Consider the following 24,141-nt stretch of genomic DNA (forward strand, 5'->3'; position numbering starts at 1 on the left):
GAACTGGAGGGAGATGGCTGGAGTGTTATGCGATAAGAGGGTGCCGATCAATATGAAAGGCAAAATCTATAGGACAGTAGTGAGGCCAGCTATGACATATGCTATAGAAACTGTGGCCCTGAGGAAAAATAATATCAGCAGGATGGAAGTAGCAGAGATGAGAATGCTTAGGTGGATGTGCGGTGTGACCAGAAAGGATTGTCTGAGAAATGACTATGTCAGGGGAACAGTGAAAGTTACGAACTTAGGAGCGAAAATACAGGAGGCAAGGTTGAGATGGTTTGGTCATGTGATGAGGAGGGAGGACGAATATGTGGGAAGGGTCATGCAGATGGATGTGCAAGGAAGGTGGAAGCGTGGGCGGCCAAAGAAGAGATGGAGGGAGCTGGTAGAAGAGGACTTGGGGATGAAGAACTTGGATGTGGTAACAGCCCAAGACAGGAAGGTGTGGAGGAGACTCATTATCAACAGTGACCCCACTTAAGTGGGAGAAGCTGCAGAAGAAGAAGATCCAGAAGATTATGCTTACTTTATGTGCAAAGATGTCTAAGACATCATCATTCTCTTGAACTCCAATCTATATTACAACTATGGTGTTTTGAGCAACAGGTATACATACTCCACAAACATCTTTGTAAAATGAACAAATAGCTTAACCTAGTAACTAATCTCAACTAATATCATAATCTAGTGTAATCTCAACCTGATGAGGCTTCATCAAAGAAAAAATGAGACAAATTATCTTGATACTTTGAGGTCATTTCAGACATGGACTAATAAAAGTGGTCTCTTTCTCTCTCTCACACACACAAATATATATACTCACATTTCAAACTCTTTGCTCTTTTTTGGATTTTCTGCCCCTTTTCCTATGACATAAAGAAAATCTTCTGTAAGAACAAATGGCACCCTTTCTCTGTTGATTCCAAATTTTTTCTTGAAATGTCCCAGAAAGTGGCCAAAATCAATGTGAAAAATCTGTCAAATCCAAACAAATTCAGATTACATTAATATATGCACTACAATTTAATTCAACTTAATTTTAATTTAACTAACATATATTTTCACAATGATGCACACTCTTTAACAACATGTAGTTTAGTAGTTACTGAGTATAATGACACCTTATTTACAGTAACTTCAAAATAAAATGATTTCTTAAGATCAGTCCTCGTTTTATGAATTTTATTCATGCTTCAAATTATAAGTACTATTAAAACTATTGAAATCAATAAGATTACAGCTGTTTCAAATAGCACAGTGAAACACATACCATTGAAGAAATTATGCACTTTGATCATTGATATACACTCCAGTATGCCATATGTGTCAAGAAAAACAAACATTAGATATCACATAACTAGGTGAGATGTTACACCACCATATATAAGATTGAAGTGGTATAACAAACTATGTTTCTCCAGAACACAGCCCAACTTTAATTCTAATAGTTTGCTGTCCACAGTACTTATGTAGCAGGCAGCAAGAGTTAGAATTACAACATAATGATTTTCAACCTTGGAATATCCATGATATTTATCTTGAGATGAGAGATGATATAAAAATTGCTTTAGTAGCAATTATGGTGCTCGTTATCAGATATAGCTCAGATGGTATCGATAATGTCATCTGAATCCCATCTGGAGCATGACGAACCTTTATTAGGGCTTTTCAAATGAAGGTAAATTAGTGGATCTCAGAAGTTGGTAGGGTCCCCCCCCCTCCTTGTTCCACAAAACATGCAATGACAGTCATAATACACTATGCAGATAGGATTAATAGCTCTATTGAAACATTAATTAGGTTTCAAGAAAAAGTTACTAGGCTATGACAGGCCACTGAGTCTAACATGCAGTGGGAAAATGGGATAATGTTAAGTGTTTCTGAGGAATTTGCATCATCTGCAACCTCTCCCTTCCATTACTGGATATTTCTAAGAGTTGACTAACTGCATACATAGAAGATAAGAAAACAGACTCCCCCCCCTCCCCCCACACACGAAAGAACATTAATTGAAACTCTATTAACAATATAACTAGTCTAAGACAGTAGTAAATTTGTAGCAATTAAAGGCTGAAACTGAATAATAATTATTCTTTTAAAGTTTCAGATGTGTGATTATATACAATAATTAATATTTTAATGATCAATTAGAAATTATTTATAAAGATGGTGGCATACCAAAAATGTAAATACACCATAGCAGACCTTTCAATGGTACCAAAACTAGTTCTTTTGATAGGCAACAAAAAATTCTCAGATACAGGAGTGCCATATAAATTTTGGTGAAATAATGACTAATCCCCAAGTAACAGAACACAATATATACAAAGCCTTTACTCCCTTCTAAACCACAGGAAATTAGCATCCCATCATGAACTACACAACATTTTTGCATTCACCAATAAATTCTGTATGCATAAATGGTCAACAACTAGGAGGAAATCAAGCAAGCATTTTTAATTGTTTTAACATTTTTTTTAACTCCACCACAGGCTGGCTAACTTTACTTCAGTTGAATAAGCCAAGAAAATACTCTTTGCGTTTTTGGAGTATCACTGGATAAGTAACTTTCTTTAAAGTTTATAGAGGTTTCATATAAGTTTAAAAACAATATATTTTTTTTTCATTTTTTGCAGATTTTAGAATAAATATTGAAAACTAGCCAAATTTATATTTAGCCATTTACTCACTCCTCCAAGCCTAAACAAATAGCAGTTAGATATATTTGTAGTGTTTTAAACTCTGAATATATTTTGAATATGAATTCAGCAACAGTTTAATTTAAAATAATTTGTGTGATCCTATAGCAGGTATGAAAGTTTTCTATGGAAACAATCTTCTGCCTCTTAAATGAGATTAAATTCTAGTTCACAGAATAGCTATTTAATGGAAATCTTCATAACACATCATTCATAATATAAACAACGTCTACAGCTGCTACTTTGTTGATTTTCCTTTCCAGATTTCATTTTTCTGGGCCTTTTTTTTATGTATCTTTGCATAACTTGATTTTTGACATTATTATTATTATGCGACACCTCCAGGAAGTCAAAAAAGACTCATTGAGGACGGGCACCTACTCTACAACTCTGTCTCCACCACTCAATCCACCTACCACAACGAATGGCAAGTACACCAACGCCATCTACCACCCACCACCACCATCACTAGTATTTTCAAAGACAATCACAAACATCCATGTCCATGGCAGGATTCAAACCCTCAGCCTTTTGGCTGGAGAGTGGAAATGCTAATCACTCAGCCAACCAGACATCATATGTAAACTGATATTTCAGTTTACACATGATGACATTGTTTACTACAGCTGTTTTTTCACATTTCAGGTTTCCGATGACTTTTTCACATTGGATGTAAACCTATATTGCCTTAGTACTAGGACCAGGCCAAGAGTCAGATAATCCAGAAACCTCACTCTAGACCAAACATGGCATTTTTCAAGCCATTTCAGAATTCTATTATTATTATTATTCAGGCCTCCATGGAGTCAAGAGATTCATTGTGGAAGGACCTTCCTAGGAAACAAAGTCCACCATACCACTCCTAGAACTCAATGACTGTTCTTGTTCTCACCACTCTATCAGGCAATGCAGTGAACAGTTCAACTACCCTCCATGCAAAGAAATCACTCCTCACCCTCTCGCAACCTCCAGGGATAGCCCTTGTTATCGCTCCTTCCTGCTGTTCCACGAAGTGAAGGAACTCCCCAGTGTCAACCCTGTAACTGCCTCTCAACAGCTTAAATGTCTCGATCATATCACCTCTCCCTCTTCTATCCAATCAAACTCTGCAGTCCACATTCTCTCAGCTGATCCTCATAACCAGCACTGTAGGGTCCTGAAACCATCCCTGCTATCTGCCTCTGTACCCTTTTCACAGTTAATTTATCCCCTTCAAATCCTGGGGACCAAATCTGAGAACAATAGTCTAAGTGTGGTCTGATCAGAGTATTATACAACGGAATGATAATATCTCTGCAGGTGTGTCCTCAGCATTGCAGCAATCCTGTGGGTTACCTTCATCACCTTTGCAATATGCTCCCTGAAATTCAGTTTTCTATCAATCATCACCCCCCAGACCTCTTGTCTCCCCTACTTCCTCCAGTACAGCTCCTTCAATTGAGTATGCAGTCTCCCATCGATGTATCCCAAACTTCAAGACTTTACATTTTGCTGCATTAAACCGACACCCCCATCCGTCCACTTTATTCAAATCCTCTTGAAGGGCTGCAACATCTGCACTATTACTAATAACCCTGTCCAGTTTCACATCATCTGCAAACAACTGAATATCCCTTTGCAATCCATTGACAATGTCATTGATATAAAGGTTGAACAACACAGGTCCCAGTACTGAGCTCTGTGGAACCCCACTTGTAACCTGCTGCCTCCTTGATACCTATCAAGACAGCCAATCCTGAATCCAGTTGATTAACCCGACATCTAAAACCGGTGCTGCAACTTAAGTATCATTTATCATGTGGTACCCTATCAAATGCCTTTGCAACATCCAAAAAAATGGCAGTATATGTCTTTCCCTCATCAATTGCTCTTGTCACTTTATTATAAAAGGCAATCATATTACTAAAGCAAGAGTGCCCCTTAACAAATCCATGTTGATTCTAACAGATAACATTACCCTCATCTGCCCAATGCTGTATATGGTCCCTCATTAATTTCTCCAAGACCTTAACAACTACTAATGACATACGAACTAGCCTATAATTAGACACTTCCAGTGTCTAATTATAGGCTAGTTTCCCTTATGCAATGCCACTTACCTTCCTTCCATTCCCTGGGTACCTTTCCCATAGTCAGACTTTCATTGAAAAGCCAGGTCAATTGAAAAGCTGTCAGTTCTTTTGCACATTCTCTCAAAACCTGTGGTGAATTACCATCCAGTACCCCAGCTTTACCGACATCCAGAGTACTCAGCATTTGGAACACACTCTCCTCTTGCAACCCTAAACCTCAAACCTGCCCTATCCCTCTAGTATTAAAACCTATTTCTCCAGGATGAAATACTCCAATAAAGTGTTCATTGAACAACTCCACTATGTCCTCTGCATCAGTCACTCTATTCCCATTTTTAGATTGAAGAACACATGCACATTAAAAGTTGCTATAAATGCTACTGAGAGCCTGCATCCCTGCAATTCCCAACTTGAGGTACTGGAAATGCTTGAGCAAATAGTGCCATCTGCGTTTTTTCAGCAGTCATTGTCTTTTGCATCTTCTGGACGCTCTCCTCAATTAAAGGGCTGACTTTCCTCACAGCAGGACTCACTTCCTTCCCTCATAGACGATTTTCCACAGAAATTTTCTTGTCCAGGAGTTATCCATATGAAGGTGCCGAGTTTGACCTGCCAGTTTTGAGCAGCTAGCCTTTACCATGGATAGGACTGTCCTTGAATGGGTATCCAAATGAATGTTTCTTCAACATGCTTTTTACAAGAATCAAAGTGTTCAATTTCGGAATGGTTCGAACGCAGTGGTCAATGTCTTCTTGAGTAATCCCCACCAGATTGCAGTTTTCTTTTTCTGTAGGCAGAGGGCAAAGGTCATCCTGTGTCACCTGAACGTGGATCTTAATTTCAGCTAGTGTTATCCTCATGTTGGGATCTTTTTTTTTTAGCATTTTTCTTAACAGATCCTTGACATTTTCACTGACTTCTCTTGAATCGAGAGAGGTTGACTTTTGATCTTGTTATAGAGGGCTAGGATGTTTGTGTCACGGAAAGGCACCTGGCCATAAAGAAATGCATAGAGAGTAACTCCCATCTACCAAATATCTAGAGCTTTCCCACTATATCGATCTCTCATTTTCCTAAGCCTCTCAGGTGCTACGAATGCAGTTGTTCCTGCTGTATCAGAGAGAAAAACATCCACTCCTTCAAACTGGTTGCAGACTCCAAAGTCAGAGATCTGAATCCTTCCATCGTTGTTTAGAAGGAGATTGGAGGTTCTTGATATCCCGATATACAATCTTCTGAAAATGTAGGTATTCTATTCCCATCAGCATATCTTGGAAGCACTGCCATGCTTGCATTTCTGGTAGTGAATTGTTGGTGGAGATAACCATCACAGGTCCTTTTTCCAGAAGCTCGAAAACCATAAACAAGTTGTCTTCGTCTGGATCATCTAGCACCTCAATCAATCTGACCACATTTCGATGGTTTAACTTCTTGAGTATAGCAATTTTCCGATAAATTTGCTCTAGTGGATGGAATTTTCCTCGGTTGCCATCTCTCGATGGTGGAAGCTGACCAAATGTGCCCTCCCTTTTCATCAACTTCTGTTTTGATAAAAATCTTCATTGCTTCAGCATCAACTTCTTCTCTGAAATTTATTAAGTAGTATGGTGGTCTCACATCAGGCAATGAAATTCATTTGTCATCTAATTTAACAATTATTCAGTGTAATTAGATATCCAAAATTTATTTATCCTCAATTGTCTCACCTTTATGATTTTTTGATTCTTTTTGTGGTACTCTTTTTTCCATTTCTAAGCTTTCTTAGAAACATCCAAAATATTTCGCTGCCTTTATGATATTTATCTTCTGTATCTTTTCAAAATCTTCCCATGAATTTTATTAGCAATTTTTAACATTAAGCTGTCCTACTTTTTTCTCTATATTATTTAAGATCATATGTTGCATAAACCTGAGACTTGCTATGATTTCTTCTTCTTGTGGACTGTTTCTTTAACTTCTTATGCGTACTACGGAGTTGTTGTTTTTCTATCTTTGCAGACTGCTTCCTTGGCTGAGTCAAATAACATGTTCTTCAAACCAGATTTTGTCAATTACTAAAGTGTGGGTCTTGTTTTCAAATTCCTTCGCTTTATTCTATATTTGAATCTATAGCTACAAGATGTATTCAGTTCTGCCAAAGATATGTTTGTTCTGTTCATTCCTCATAATTTTTCTCAGAAGAGCTCATACCTGTGGTCTCTAGCTTTAAAGCAACCATTTTATTTTTAACTCTGTTTGGTCCACAAGTTAAAATTTGTTTGAAGACCATATGCTACTAGTTATTCTGTCTAATATTGTTCTTATTTCATTTAAATGTATTCTTCTGGCTTTTTACCATGCCAGCTTTCAATTTCCATATTTAATTTGCCATCTTTGCTAAAAATCTTTTAATTGAAGACAGCATTAGGATTCACTATGATTTTTACCTTAACACCTCCAAGGAGTTAAAGAACTCATACCTGTTATGAGTAGCAATATTGTAAGAATATAATAAGATTTGTATTTAAGTTTGGTAGATCTGGAAAAAAGCATAAGATGCTAAGAAAAACACTCCTTACAACACCACAGTTATATGTTGTAAATGAGACATTATATAGATCAGAATGCATTCTGTACTTAAGTTGTACATCATCAGTTAGAAAGAGTACAGGAAGATAGTCTGATATAAAATCAAGTGTAAAACAACAGTGACCACAGTCTCTAATGTTATTCATTCTATGGATTACATTGTGAAGGAAAGTAACAATAAAACCTGATAACAATACTGTAGATATTTAATTCAACTCTACTTTATGCAATTGATGCTAAAACTCCTAAATAAATTTAACACCTCGGGATTCTTCAAATAAATTTTAACTTACAGATCTCAGAGCTGTATTAGAAACAAAGTTAACTGAAGAATAAAAATCACACAGATAGCAGAATTTGAGAAAAACTAGGGATGAAAATGGATGGTACCAAATGGTACAGAATCATATTAAAAATGAAGATATTATAATATAGGAACATGATTCAAGTTAAGGTTTAATGGAGTGAAAACTGCACAATTAAAGAAATAAACAAAATTGGAACCATTAAACCATAAGATGAATTTTAACCAGTGCCTAAGCCTAAATCTATAAACTTAACATTATTGGTATTAAAGAATTTGTAAGAATAGTTAATCTAAGATGGTATGGTCATTTAAGCATAGAGGGGAAAGCTAGCAAAATAAGTGTTTGATACCAGGAAAATATCCCAGAGAAAGTCACTTGCATATTGCAAGTGACTTTCTCAAGTGTTGCAAAGATTATACATTGTATAATCAGGAGTACACTAACATGTAGGGATAAGGAGGTGGTTGTGCCACTAAAAAAAAAAAGCACTGGTCAGATTACACTTGGACTAGTGTACTCAGATTTGGTGACCTGGTTTTCAGTGTGATGTAGAAACATTGGAGAGGAGGTTCAGAGAAGAATGACTAAGACAATATCAGGATTCTGAAATGCTGGCTATGGAGAGAGAGAGAGAGAGGTTAAAAAAAAAGGTGATATGATAGATATATTTAAGTTAGCAAGGGGATTTTTATTGGATTAATCCAGAGTGGATTATAAAACGAGTAGAAGGTGACAGGGGAAGAACCACAGGCCATCCCTGGAAGTTGTGTAAGAGTGATGTGAGGTGTGTGTGTGTGAGGAGTAGATATTTTTTTAGATAGAAAATAATTGTCAGTGAATGGAATGCATTACCAGAATATGTTATTAATGCAGGGAGTTAAGGATTTTAAGATTCAGTATGATAAATATGTTTTCAGTTGAATGAACTTCCCACAATGAGTCTGCTGACTCCATGGAGTCAGTGATGATAATGATGATAATAATATTACAAAACACAATTCGGTTGACCAAGTTGACCAAATTAATAGTACACTATGTACTAGTAATTATGCACTCATGTGTAATTATTACTGCTCAAGTCTTTTAAGTAGTGCAAACTAAGGCAACCTTGATGCTGAGGATTGTATTCTCATAAGTTCTCTAATCAAAATTTCAAAACATTCAAAGTTTCCACATTATTCAGCTTTGAAATAACATTGGATCTTTGATATCCTCCATTTCTATATAATTTATATTGCCAAAATAAAGCTGTATGGCTCTTTCTTTGATAATTACTATTATGCACCAACTAAGAGTTCACGTATGAAAATAGAACTCCCACATAGGATTGCTTTGGTACTTAATGAGAGTTTTCACTCTCTTAAGCTTTCTGCCTGGCCTCTGAAAAGAACAGTCAGCCTGTGTACTCTGGTGGCTTATCTGTTACTTCATGAAGACAGCATGGTGGTGGCAGCAGCTATACTTGTATCTGATTGGGTTGGATTGAAATTTGGATTGGTGATCACACAGAGCAATGAAATTCAGAAGAGAGCCAGTTTTGGAGCTACTCAAGAGAGTGATCTTTTAGGTTACTCACAAGTTTTTTGAATTTGGCAATTTGAATAAACTGAATTTCCTGGTCTCTGAAGGGTATCAACCAGTTCAAAACAGCTGTCAAGCCAGTGAAACCGTTATCAAATGCACTAATAAAAAGCAAATATATGGATGCTGGGCAGCATCCGTGTCTTAAGTAGTGCAAGCTAAGGTGCCTCTAATACTGAGGATTGTATTCTCATAAGCTCTCTGGTCAAAATTTCAAAACCTTAAAAGTTTCTCTATACATATATATATATTTGATTTTGAAATAAGGTTAGATCTGAACTGATATCTGGTTATGTATATACTACACAGTATTTTCAAAATTAATGAAAACTGGACATATTATTGTTGAGTTCCCATATTTTTAGTATTCGACTTTAAGTAAAAATGACTCTACAGAGGTTCCACAAATAACAACAACAACACAAGCATTTCAGTTTGAATCCATCTATTCTACTACTATTCTACATTTCAGGTTTCTAATGGTTTTTCTCATTCCCAGTCCTGAAAATACATTAATGACTGCATTGCTCCGAGATATTTTTTATAACTGTTGTAATATCATTTAGTATTAATTATGTGCCATTTTATTTTCCCTTCATGATCTTTGATTCCTTTTGTATTCAATTCCTCTATTTCTCACTTAATTATCTCCTTATGCAGGTTCAATAGCCTGCTATGAACAAGTAACATGGCCTCAAAGAAACCTAATTAATGTTCTTAAAGAGAGTTTTTTCATCTGTTTACCACATATATTCTCTGATTGGTCTGTTTGTCTTAAAGGATGAAAAATTTCCACCTCATACTGTGGAAGTTATTCTTCCTAGGCTGGCTATTTCATCTTCAGCTATGAGGGATCTCTGCATCTTTGATGAGATTCACACCCAGGTCTTTCAAAACTAAAGGCATCATCAATACTGACTGATTGAGGTCATATAAAAGCACTTGCTTCATTTCTAAGACTTCTAAATAATACTATAAAACTTGAAATGGAAGAAATAGCAAAATACTTTGCTGACTTTGAGATATTTCTTGTCAAAATCTTCTTGTGACTTTTGTTTATCTGCCTTCACCTAATTTAGTTTTCTGACATGTTTTATGATATTTTTGTATGCATTATGCTGATTAACTAGGGAGTAAATTTCTAAACAAGAGGTTTGATTTCATTATTCAAAATGCGATATCTTTATCAGTTACTTTTTCATGGTAATTTTATAACCAAACTATATCAGTGCCATGAATAAGCAGAAATTTTCTTATTTCTTTTCCAATTTCTTATTTGGTCTCAAACTTCTCACTAAAGGAAATTTGAAATTTCCTTTAGTGAGATGCAAGATTTATGCAAGCATAAGCTTAAACTTCTTTTTACGCGATAGATACGTTCCTAAAAATTACACGTAAATAGAATTCACGTAAAAAGAACTACTGACTCCATAGAAAAAGTGAAGATTGGTTCCAAACCTGAAATATAAGCAAAATAATGAAAAAAAACAAACATTAAATTCGTTAGGATCATAAGATTTTTATTTACATTTCATGGAGAACACACATACATATAATGAATTTTAATAACTTTAAAAAAAACATATTCATTTCAGTTGTTTGCTAAGGATTCTATAAAATAATTGTTATTCACTATCAGTTTCTGACAATAAATGTGAAAGCTTTCGTTTTCGTGAGACTGTAATAGTAATGGTATTATCGCCATCGACTTCCGCCTCAACTTGTGGAATTATTCTTGTCATGTCATGAACAAAAGTACCCCTGGTTGTTTCAGTAGTTTTGGGCACGAACTCAGTTATTAATCGCTCTGTTGATGCTTTATATAAGTTGCGATATAATTCTCTCTATGAAGACATTAACAACTTAAGCTCACGTGAAAACTTCCCAGCACGTTCTTCATTTGGATCATGTCTGGCAAAATAATTGCCTAAATTACTGGCCAGTTTAAGACCTTTTTTAATTATATCAGCAGTAAAAGTAGGATTATCTTGATCATTATCATTAACTTCTTCTCTTTCAGGAGTCTTAGAAACAATCTTCACTATTTCACAATTCTTCGATATCTACTGACGTAAGATCATCGAATCCTTCTCCGCCAATTTCACATGCCAAACTTATTATATTGGGGAATTCTGCAGTATGATTGAGGGGAACAGGAGCATTCTCTTTAACACATGTGGGCCAAATAGCTTTCCAGCATGCATTCATAGTTTCTGGTCTCAATTCAAATAACGATAATCAAACATGATCAACACAATCCATAATTGAAATTTTTTTCACACATCCATAACTGACAGTGTTTCATCATCATTTAGCTTGTTCAAAATGTACTGAAATGTTCGTCTGACATAACGTTTTAAAAGTCGCAATTATACCCTGATCTAGAGGTTGTAGCAATGATGTAGTATTGGGCGGCAGAAAAAAAAAAATGCACATTTGGGTGTTCTATGGCAGGATGACCGGGTGCATTATCAAGAATCAAAAGCAATTTAAATTCGAGACCCTTATCATTCAAATAGCGTCTAACTTCTGGCACAAAATGTTTGTGGAACCATTCAGTGAAAATATCAATAGTCACCCAAGCTTTTTTGTTGGCCATCCAATGAACTGGCAATTTTTGAAAATCTACGCCTTTCATTGGCTGTGGTCTTAATGATCGATTTATGAGCAGTGGTTTTAACATCCGATCTCCTAAAGCGTTCGAACAAAATAGGAGTGTTATGCGATCCTTTGCTGCTTTGAACCGACCAACTGTTTTTTGCATTTATGATACGCAAGTTCTGTTTGGCATTCTTTTCCAAAAAAATCTGGTTTCATCCGTATTCCAAACTTGTTCACGAGTGTAACCTCCATCTTCAATTCTTTAACAAGTTTTTGTGGAAATGCTTTAGCAGCTGTTTCACCTTTAATTTTTATATTATGAAGAGCATGTCTTTTAATAAACTTAGCCAGCCAACCATTGCTTGCATGAAATTCATATTTTTTCCTCGATTGAGATGAAGTATCTGGCTGCAGTTTTTTAATCTGTTCATAAAATCTCAATGCTGATTGCTTGATGGAATTTCTGTCAACTGGCATTCTTTTTTGTACATTATCTTCTATCCACATCACTAAAGCTTTTAATCATCATACATCTCTTATGTGTGATGATAATTACACACTCAATTTTATACCAGAACATACCGCTTTTCTAATAGCCTCTTCAATTTTCTTTATAGATCTGACAGTTGATTCACGGAATCCAAAATGCTTACCCACAGCCATCTCACCTTCCCCAGTTTGAAGACTATCTAAAATTTGAATTTTTATATCCAAGGAAACGGCTTTCCTTTTTTTTTTTTTTTTTTGGTTATTGGCAACATCATGTGATGGCTGGCTTAAAATCTTCAGTTAATGAAATGAAAGTTTTGAAAATTACACATAGCTTATCATTTATTATTTCTTGGCAAAATTATTAATTTAATAATGCGATTTTTATTTTTATTTCACTTAAAAAATGCAAATGCAAAAAATGCAGTAACTGTGTTGTCTACTCAAACACCAAATTCAAACTGCTAAGAACTGCTTTTTTATGCGCAGCAGTCAGTTATATAATTCGACGAATTCCCAATAAATGAAATTCGTAAGAATTTAGAATTTTCTTAATTGAAATGAGAATGCAATTCTACAAAATTCTCAGAATTTTCTTCAATTACAGATTTTTTCCTAACTTAGACTTTAATTTGGTTGCGTAAAAGTGAATAAAAATCGCGTAAAAAAATATTATTTTTGATATCCCAATTTGCATAAAAAGAGGTCTAGGTGTACTTTGAGAAAAGGGTGCAAAAAATTGTGGAAATTGTGGAAAGAAAACTTGAAAGAGAACAATCTGAATTCAGGCAAACTTGGGATTGTCAGAATCAGAGTTTCACTTTAAGACAAATAATTGAGAAATCATGGGAATATAACAAGGATCTATATTAGGTCTGGAAAAGGCACATGACAAGGTGCCAAGAAAAAGTGCCAAGATCTAAAAGTGTGGTTAGAAATACACAGTTATTAAAGACTGTTGACAGTTCTGAGAAAAAATTAGGGGAGCAAATGGATGGTATCAATGGCAGAATCATATTAAAAATGAAGATAATTAGGAAGCAACTTGACATTGTTAGCATTCAGGAATGTGAAAGTGGAGCTTATTGCAAGGGGTATGGTGACTGATCACTAAAACAGAATGAGAACGGGCAATGTTAGTGAAACAGGTGATGGACGCGAGAATGGTAGGAAAAAAGAGAAATACCAAGATCAAGGTGGACTGAGGCTATTATACACTCTCTGTCCAAAAAGAAACCGAACTTTTCGAAAATAGAAGAAACTAGTGGCGCCACTTGAGTTGTGCCAACTGTTTATGACATTTGTTTCATTAGAAGCCAAGTTATAGTGCCAAGAGTGACAGTGTGTTTGGATGAACAGTCAGAAAATGAGTTTCAAACTGAGAGCTGCGATTGACTTTTGTGTTAAACTTGGTAAACGTTTTACCAAAATGCATCAAATGCGTCAAAAAAGCATATGGCGATGAATGCTTATCCTGTACTCAAGTTTACAAGTGGTTTAAGCGATTTCCAAATGGTTGTGAGATGCTTGAGGACGACGAAAAGCCGGGCCAACCAAAAACTGGACTGAGCGAAAGTTAACATCCAAAAAGTGTGTGATTTCATCAAAGAAAACCCGAAATCGTCTGTGAGATTGATTGAAAATGAATTGGGGATTCCAAAATCAACTGTGCACAACATTTTAACTGAGAATTTGGGCCTTCATAAATTGAATTCGCGATTTGTTCCCCACAAGTTGACCGACGATCAAAAAATGTATCGAATTGAACATTGCAAGGACCTCATTAAAACTGCTCATAAGGACTTCAACTTCCTTGAAACGATTGTTACTGGTGACGAAAATGTGGTGTTAATTTTGAGTATGAGCCCAAAACAAAGCGCCAGAGTGCTGAGTAGAGACCACCAGAAGAGGGGCATCCGAAAAAAAAAAAGAAGTCGCTTGGAAAAGTCAAAAGTAAAGATAATGCTGATTTGTTTCTATGATTCCAAGGACATTATCCACAAAGAATTCGTTCCGCCTGGCCAAACAGTCAACGGCGAGTTTTATCTTGAAGTTTTGAAACGATTAATAGTGAGAATTCATTGCATACGGCATGAATATTGTGACAACAGACCGTTCATCAAAACACACTGTCACTCTTGGCACTGTAATTTGGCTTCTAATGAAACAAATGTCATAAACAGTTGACACAAATCTAATAAAGGTTGCCGCTTTCGACAACAAAAAGATGAAACAGGTTGAGCCACTAGTTTCTTCTATTTTCGGAAAGTTCGGTTTCTTTTTGGACAGAGGGTGTAAGTGCCTTAGAAGACCAAAATATAATATCCGATAACATAGAAATCCTGAAAGATGAATGATTAATCTGGAGGAAAACTGTCAATAGAAGTTAGTAATAAACGTAAACTTTTCATATAGTGCTATTACAGTATCCTGTAAAACTGGTTAGGTACATGCCAGAAATTTGTTGATTTTATATCTCATATTTCTAAAATGCTATACTAACCTGTCCTCTTTCATTTACCATAATATTATCAGGGTTCCGATCACCTATTCCTAAAATAAATGTTGCTACACAATAGCCAGCACAAGAATGAGTAAATGTTTCTATTGCTTGATCATACCTAAGAGATAAATAAAAATACACTTATGAGTAAAACAAAAACATTATAAAACAGAGTTACTTAGGTTACTTTATAAAAAGTTATCAGCGTTTACTCTCACTACTTTTGGGGAGCACAGGAATAGTTTGCTATAGTGAATTTTCTTCAGAATAGCACTATGCATATAGTACTTTACAGCAGTTTTTTTTTTATTATGGTGTTTGCTACAAAATTTCACTATAACATGCTATAGTTTGCTATGGTGAATTTTCATTAGAATAGAATTGCCCATAGAGTTGGCACTTTTCAGTGTTGGTAAAGTGATCATCGAATGAAGTATACTAAAAACAGAAACTGCTCTAAAGACAAACCATAATGCCTAATTGTCTAGTGATTTTTTTCTAAGTGAAGTATGTGATTATTTCCGATCTGCAATTATTGGAAGCGATTTACAGGATCAAGAGCTTATCGTTGCCATGGTGCAAAAGATGCATTTATAATTTGTTTATAAAATGACACATCTATCAATTTATAGCATAAATAAATATATTTTTCATATTTTTTGTTTATCAAATAAACACACACACACACACAAATGCAGATACACATTGTCTGCAATAACTTGTTAAATTACATCCAATTTCAACATAATGAAACTATATATAATATTGAAATTAGAACATCCTCAGTATGAAAATAGCTGACAGTCACTTTTACACATATTTAAAAAATTAAATAAATTAACTATATTTGACTGTATGCTAGATGCAGCTGCTTTACAATGCAAGTTTGTATTACAATATTTGTTTATGTACCATGGGAACACAGATACATTGTATTGCATTACATTGTGTGTACAGTATTTATGTGTATGCATTTGAAACATCCTAGAACCAGCAAAACCAACAGGTTTGCTGGTTCTTGAAGCAAACCAATAAAATTAACCAGACAATTTTGTGATAGAAATCTAAAACAGATTTCTGATTTTTACTTTTTAATGCAAATAAGTGTTATGCAGCTTAATATTATGGTTTCTACATAAATATGTACATGCTTTAAATTAATCAAATTTTATTTTTCTCTTCAATTTCCTATAACTTTTTATGTGCATGTTGCAACATATATAAGCACTTTGTTTTTGTTTGCTTCTCTGCCCCCCACACAAGTTATTCTGAGAAGCTGACAAATTCAAATTTGGTTGGAATCAAAACGGAATCATACAAAAAATCCATCAAGGCACCAATAACTCCATTCTAGGTGGAACTTAATTAAAATTTTGAGTTTCATAAGATGATGTCCTAGTGGTTCAATCATTGTCATCACTGTCAATCATGATGACTGATATACAAGCGTATCTTATGTACATTAAAATTTTATTAAGTTCCATCCAGCTAGAATGGAGATAATTTTTAATTGTCTTCTATTATTAGTTGAGGTCATAAATTAAGCCATTTTATTGATAAAATGAGTAAGTGATATCGAAAATTTTACAATAGGTGGATGAAAATTAATGAAATTTGGTATTTAAGAGTTCTATTAAAAATCTACAACTCATAGCAGCAAAAGTAGGCAAAACAAAATTATGTCTAGAATAAAATAAAGAAAAAATTACTCACTGCATTATAAATGCACTATAACTTTTGATACTTAAAACTTTTCTTTGATTAATGTAAATTTGATTAATTTAAAACATTCATAATAGACATCATGGAAGTTTTCTCATGAAAATGAAAATATCAAGAATCAAACATACAGCTCTGAACAATTTCAAACTGTATTGTATGTAAGTTAAACAATCAGAAGACTTACTATTGTAATGTGTAATGTATATTTAGCTGTAATGGTTCTAGGTTCAAGACTAATTGGCAGAAAGATTCTTCCCCTCCCATTACACTTTTGTTTTTATTGGCAGAAAGATTTGAAATAATAATACCTATTAGGCTTCATGGAATTTACTGGAACCCTTCCTTTCATCCCCCCCCACTCCTTACACTATATGCCCATAATTTGTGTTATACTCAATGAAAGTTAAAAATTTTAAATATTTCTGCTAGTCTTGAGCAGCCATAGTTGTAGTACTGGATGTAATGTTTGTGTAGAGAATCTCCTGGCACTTGGTAAACACCAGGCACATAAGGAATGCCAATTTTTTGTGTGCTTCAGGATGTTTGCAAATTTTTTAGATGTGCCAAGGATATACGGGATAGTGATGGTTTTATTGCAGTCTATGTTTGAGTGGGAAGGGGAGAGAGAGAGAGAGAGTGTGTGTACACAATACCTTCTACAGCCAATGGCTAAGAAGGTATTGTGTACATTTTGATGTTCTAAGGGCACAATCAATTTTACGTTGTTAACTAAAGTTTTTATATGTCATACTTTGCTCTCTCACAGCAAATTGGCAGAATTCTTGCTATACTCATCAAAGCCAACGATGAAATACACATGCTAGAAGAGGGCTTGCCACTGCAATGAATGCTAAATTTTGGACAATCATTTTAGATGTTAACAACATCTAAAGTGGAGGAATTCCTAAAAATACAGTTTCCACATCTGAAAATTTTACCAATCTAGTTAAAAACTAATCTCAATGTAATGCATCTCTTCTCTACTACTCTAAAAAAAAGCAGAAACCACCGGCACCACATCATTACAATAATTTTACTCACTCATGCGCTCAGGAATTTATATCCTAGTGAATTTCATTGATACAAATTGAGTGAGGGATCCACAACTTCCAACCCATGTTGCTAATATTAGATCAGAAGTAGCCAGTGTCTTAGTTCAGACTAAGCCTGTTAAAAGCAACCTCTCCAACAGAAAATTAAAGGCACTACTAGAATTAAACTATAATAATAACAAAAAAATAATGACCACAAAGGCAACTAAGTGGAATGTTGCTGTAGTCTTAAACCATTCTGATTACACACATAACATAACCACCCTGCTAGAGGATGTCTGTTTACCATTATTTGGACTATCTTATTAAATGTTTATTCTGATCAAGAGTATCTCATAGGCTGCTCAAATATGTCAACTCTTGGTTGAAATTAAAAATAAATTAAAGCATTATAATTCCGGGTCACAGATATTATGGATTACCTAAAAGTCATAAACAGAATGTACTATTGTGTTCCACTGTAGACAAATCAATCCACTCATTTATAAATTAGCCATACACTTGGCTAAAGTGCTCTCTCTCTCTCAGAATAATCACAACACCTCTTCACAATGAACAACTTTGTCCATTTTAAGTCCAGTATAGAAACTCTCCAACTGGTCCTCGTTGGAGGAAATGCCAACTAGGACCCTGTAGGTAGTAGATGACCTTCGCCGCCACCATTCTTAATGGAGACCTGTAGTGGTGAATGCCACGTTTGACCTTCAACACCAGGGGGTTCTACTTACCTCCCCCCCCTGCTTCTCCATGCACCATGCAGTAAGTGATACCATTCATGCACATGCCAAACATACTTAAAGATCCAAAACCTCAATTTTGAGAGTACATCAGTTAAAAAAAAGTGATACAGCAGGCTGGTTGCCTGAACCTGACAGTAATGAGTAAGGATGCTTCCCAGTCAGTTGGAGAGTCCAAGTAGTGTCATATGAGAGGCATTGTCATATGGCGAGGAGACTGGTTCCTATCTGTATGGGTGTCATGTGTCTATTTCCTCTCAATTGAATGTTTGAATCTATCCTTTCATCAAACTCATAATCAATAATGAAACATACAAACAATGATATTGTCATTGTAATCCCTCAAAAACTAACTTCAATGAAATAAAAGGCAAAAAAATATACAAAATAAGCCAAACTCTCTACAAAAAATAATCAATTTCACATTTGCTCTAGATTGATCTAGATCAGATCTCCTCTTGACAAACCCAAATAACAGCAACATCAACTGCAGCCCACTTTTGATGTCCAAATTACATACTCCATGATTCCTTTCACCACAAGAATGGCACCTTTAGAAACCCAATACTGCTTACCAAAGAATACTCCATTACACCCTCCAACTATCCCAACAGGGAAATTATCTTCTAAGGTGACCATATTGTCAACTCTAACACCCATGACCCAGCTGGATGTGATGCAGAAGTTTTTACTATATGCTATAAACATGTAGCAAAATAAGCAATGACCTAATGCAAATTATACATCAACCCTACCTAAATTCCTAATAACTCTGTATTAAAGGCTTATGTGAGGGAGGACATTATGTTGGAGGTTTAATGAAGTATTGACAGCACTAGGCAAGAATTAAAAATTAATTTTAATGCTTCCAATATTTCGTCTCAGTCACTGAGACATCTTTAGGGAGTACAAATAACACATGGGTGACGCTAAAGTCCTATCTAGGTGGTGTGCCCTCTATGGGTGTTTGTAAGAGGCCTAGGATGTAAACTGGGACATCTGACGATTATTGTTTCCCTAATCTAAACAAATGAATCTGTATTCGTTTAAAGGGACATAACTACCTTTCAACAAACAAACAAAAAAATTTAAACAAACAACTTTAAACAAATGCATCCATATTCGTTTAAATTAGGTTGATTTCTTAGTGCCACTGCAGATTCCAAAAACAGTCTTTCCTTTTTAAATTTACTATGGTGGAGAATGGTGGTTTTCTTCCAGAAAATCTTGTGAATTGTGTCTGTCCAATATGGCCAAATTGACCATAGTCGTGACTGCAGATGTAAGATTTGTATCCATCTAAAATGATAGATTGGACAGACAAGTAGATTAGCTACTATCCATTTAGATGAACACAAATCTTACATCTGCAATCATGACTATGGTCAATCTGGCCTTACCCACCATGTAACATCAAAATATGCTTGCTGTCACAGCTATGAACAGCCACCCATGGAGAAAAAACTATTATTTTTAATTGCAGCAAGAAAGGCAACCTTAAAAACCAACATAAGGTCAGAAGCCCTTGGTTGGTTCTCGGTATTCCTTAAAAGGTTACGTGGAGGTCTCCTTCCAGTTATCTAGTTTTGACCCTGAAGCATATGGAAGTGTGAAACTTCCAAATACATGGAAAACTGTAATTCTATGATTTTTCCATAAAATAACTAAGGCCATCTACTAGCATCGACCTATGGCTGGCACACTTCATTCTTTGGACTTAAACCATTTTGGTTTCCTTCATGTACTATGTGCATATTATAGCTTTATGTTGTACCTCTGATGATGCCTCTGTGACAGAGTTAAAATAGTGGAGTTACTGAACTGTCATTTCATTTATTCTTCTGGGCTGTACTTCATTTTTATTAAACTGGTAACATGACCTTTGACTAGCACTTATACACACATCAATGTTCCAACAATAATGGAGTCTAGGATATTTACCCTTCCCTCCAAAAAACATGAAATGCTGAACTCCCCAGTCAAATTTATATATTAAACCAATTTTGAATTGTAAAATATACTATATGAGGTGCTATCCAAAGTTCAGGGAATTGGAATAGCATGCACGAACCAGTTGTAGTAGAGCCTTCTGCTGCTATTAGTGGTGAGCAGTACCCTTTGTGAATCAATATGCCAACAGCTGGTAGAGAGGCTGCATTCTTGGGTTACATGCATTTTAATAGTTCAGTGATTAGGAACAAAGAATGCTGCAGAAATCCATTGAATATTTAAGGAAGCATTTTGGTGATAATGCCAAAGTAAATTTTTTTTTTGTGGTACAAATACTTCAAAGATGGATGAATGTCTGTCAATGACAATAAGCATTCTGGATGACCATCGACAAGCACAACTCTGGAAAATATGCAAAGAGTGCAAGGCTATCCTTGCAGATGTAGGCAAACTATCCATGTCTGTAAGATCACAGGATCACTGTTGTATGGGACTGTTCAACATTTTACTGGATGTTTGGAACATGAGATGCACTGCAGAAAAATCTGTGCCAAGACTACTGAGTGATGACCAGAAAGACCACCTATTCACCTGACTTTGTTCCTTGCAACTTTTTCCTATTCTCCCAAGATGAAATTCTGGATAGAAGGTCATTGTCTTGACATGACTGAGGAAATTTAGGCAGAAACGAAAGAGGTGCTCAACACAGCCATACTTGAGGACTTCCAGGGATGCAGGAAATAATAGGAAAACTACAGGAATCGCTATATACATGCCCAAGGGGACTACTTCAAATGAGACAGTGGAAACTAGCAGTTAATTTCACCATTCTTTATGTCCTCTAACTTCAATTTGTAATAAAGGTGGCAAACCTCTTATATTTAATAAAAACATAACTATGCTTAATAAAACAATTTTCCCATTCTGAATGTCCCCGTGTAAAATTTTAAAACAATCTTTAAAGGTAGTTATGTCCCAATGTTAGATTACAGCAAGACATATATATATATATATATATATATATATATCACTTCTACAGTATTTATGGCATTTATCATTTATTGAGTGCTGACCTAAAAAGAATATCTAAAAATTCCATATATGAGAAATGGAACCTGAATAGGGAGGTGAAGGAACTTATTACATGCTACAGCATTCAGTGTAAAACAAAAAGAAAAGAAAAGAAAAAAAAAATCATAAATTACTATTCATGCTAAAAGTATGAGTTCACCAATAAGTACCCTTATAACTTACATATTTCCTAGATTCTTTTCTTTTATCCACTTATGCAACTGTGTGGAATCTACTTGAAATGCTGCCATTCTTCCTCCTTTCCTTTGAATGTTCATCACTGTTTTAGCATTACAAACCACTTCTATCATTCCAACATGTTTTCCAGTAGATAAGCAAGCATATGGCATCATTCTATTAATAAAAATAAAAAAAAATTTCTTTTTTTGTTTTTAAAGGTCAAACATTTCTGTCCCACATACCTCCCATATATATATACTACTGAGATGTTGATATTTTCTGCATGGATAAATGGGAGGTATGTGGGAAGAAATGTTAACAACTTGGGAAATGGAGTAAAACCAGGTTTAAAATAGCTTGGTATCTTTAACATTTATTATACCCAAGGTAAAATATTTTCTACATTTATATCTCATCCAGAGATTTTTATTTAATAAGGTTAAAACACCTTATGGTAACTTGTTCTGGTAAAATACTTATAAGCTCTGTATTACTAAAATCTTGGTATTTCTAGCCTGGCTCCCACTGATGAGACTTCAATAAAGGTCGAAACCGGTCTGGGTAGTGGCCCCTTGCTTTTAATACATCTCCTCAAAGAGATGGGCTGTGCATTAAGGGTAAATATTAAGAATAGTGATCAGAGCTTATTCTACTTTTACCATGAGTTGCCTTGACTTGCACTACTTTGAGGGTCAGCTAGACTTCCAATACGTGCAGGCACAAACTTGACTTGTTCGTCTGTTTGCTTACTTGGGAAATGGAGTAAAACCAGGTTTAAAATAGCTTGGTATCTTTAACATTTATTATACCCAAGGTAAATATTTTCTACATAATATATATATGTGTGTGTGTGTGTGTGTGCAGAAAAGCAATAAAAAGACCTGCACTAGTATATATTTATCAACTTTAATTTTTTTTCTTTTTTAATACAGAATAACTAGTAGACAAATTTTATATCCAAGTGAGGTTACTGCTGTGACAGGAATGGATGTGAGAACAGAGATTGGTGAATTGGAGGTACTTAGGATATTGCAGAATATTAACCCTTTCATGACCATGGGACATATGTGTCTCCACATAAAATCTTGATTGTGTACGTAAACCAAAATAATGTCAATATTTTTTTTCCAGCAAATGCGTAATCTGGAATATATTTTTGATAATTTTATTACTGGAAACCCTACATTAGCGTCACCTGTCAAAAGAAAGTTTCACGGCAAATCGTACGTTCAGAGCGTGGTGTATTCGTGTATTCAGAACTTTTCATAAGTGTTTTTGCATAGAATATTTTGTTATGTGTTTATGGTGTAATATTTTCATTTGATGGTAAGTAAATAATAGTATTATCATGTTTTTCAATAAAATTTTGAAATATTCCATAAAAACTAGTAAAACATAAAGGGACACTGTTGTCCCTGTGGACGTAAAGGGGCACGTTTTACAAGTAAATTACTCATTGTAATCGGTGTTTTTTATTTATTTTAACCACTTTTGTATTTTATTTGTCTTTTTATGATTACAGACATGTTGAGAAAAGGATGTAGGCAGTTTGAACTGAAAGATAACAAAATTTTTGAAATTATAGTTGTAGCAGAAAATAGCAATGATGAAGACGTGCTAGAACTCGATGAGGAAGACCAGGTATTTATAACTCAGGATGTGGATGCAAGTCTGCGCGGTTAGCGGCTATGCGCTTCACAACCATATGCCTGGGGAAGGAGTGTCCTAGGTTCGATTCCCGTCGGTGACGTGAGGAGCTGAAGGATCTTCCTCAGTCATAGCCAAGTTAGCCAGTCTTGGGCGTGGACAGCAGGGTTTTTTCCCCAGTTTATTCTGGGGTTTTTCATCCCGCAATGCAGGCAAACTGGCCTTCAGAACTCAACACTACAGGCCATAGGATACACCGGGGCATAAGGCTGACCACCTTATCCTGTAAACGGAGTGAGGTCCGATGATCAATGGACCCTCGACACCGCAAGGTAAAAGAGGGTATAAGGAAGATGATGATGATGTGGATGCAGGGGTTTCTATGGTTGAAATTGAAGACCCAGCACAAAACACGTTGGAATTATCAGCAACAGAACCTGAAACAGAAAATAGACCGCAAGTAAGTGGCCCTACATCCATATGAAAAAAAAAAAAAAACATATGTACCAAATAGCTTTCCTGATGTTGATTATATCTTCGGAGAAGTTCAGATTTGCAGAGACAGAGATGAAGATTCATTATTGACACCCATTGAAATTTTTTATTTGACTACTAACTTCAAAGATTTAGTTAGAAAAATAAGAGTTGAATCTATATGGTATGCATGCTGAGCAGAATGGAACACAATACACAGTCGATGATGATGAAATGAAAGCCTATCTCGGTATGAATTTGGTGATGGGTTATCATGTTTTGCCATCATTGAGAGATTACTGGCCTGTTAATCCAGACATGGGCGTTCCCTACATTGCAAATGTAATGCCTAGAAATAGGGTTGAAAATATCTGCAAAAACTTACACTTTTGCAACAATGAAGACCAACCAGATAAAAATATCACTAACTATGACAGAGCATATAAAATCAGGCCTGTAATGGATCATCTGAACAGTTCTTTTC

At 35.3% G+C, this 24,141-nt stretch overlaps 1 protein-coding gene and 1 pseudogene across 1 annotated transcript in view; both read right to left on the bottom strand.

Annotated features, from left to right (window-relative positions):
* Positions 1-24,141, bottom strand: part of LOC150110489 (phosphatidylinositol 4,5-bisphosphate 3-kinase catalytic subunit alpha isoform-like) — a 329,148-nt gene that overhangs the window by 14,959 nt on the left and 290,048 nt on the right. The window contains exons 16-18 of the mRNA XM_090394138.1: positions 21,540-21,710; positions 14,825-14,942; positions 827-978 (exon numbers count right to left, since the gene is read on the bottom strand). Coding sequence (XP_090250264.1) covers positions 827-978; positions 14,825-14,942; positions 21,540-21,710 — 441 coding nt within the window. The remainder of the gene's footprint in view (positions 1-826; positions 979-14,824; positions 14,943-21,539; positions 21,711-24,141) is intronic.
* On the bottom strand, positions 5,317-7,364 carry LOC150110490 (calcium/calmodulin-dependent protein kinase kinase 2-like; annotated as a pseudogene).

Source organism: Typopeltis vanoorti, chromosome 1 (assembly GCF_054136105.1).
Source record: "Typopeltis vanoorti isolate ZY-2024b chromosome 1, IOZ_Tvanoo_1.0, whole genome shotgun sequence".
Lineage (NCBI taxonomy): Eukaryota > Metazoa > Arthropoda > Arachnida > Uropygi > Thelyphonidae > Typopeltis > Typopeltis vanoorti.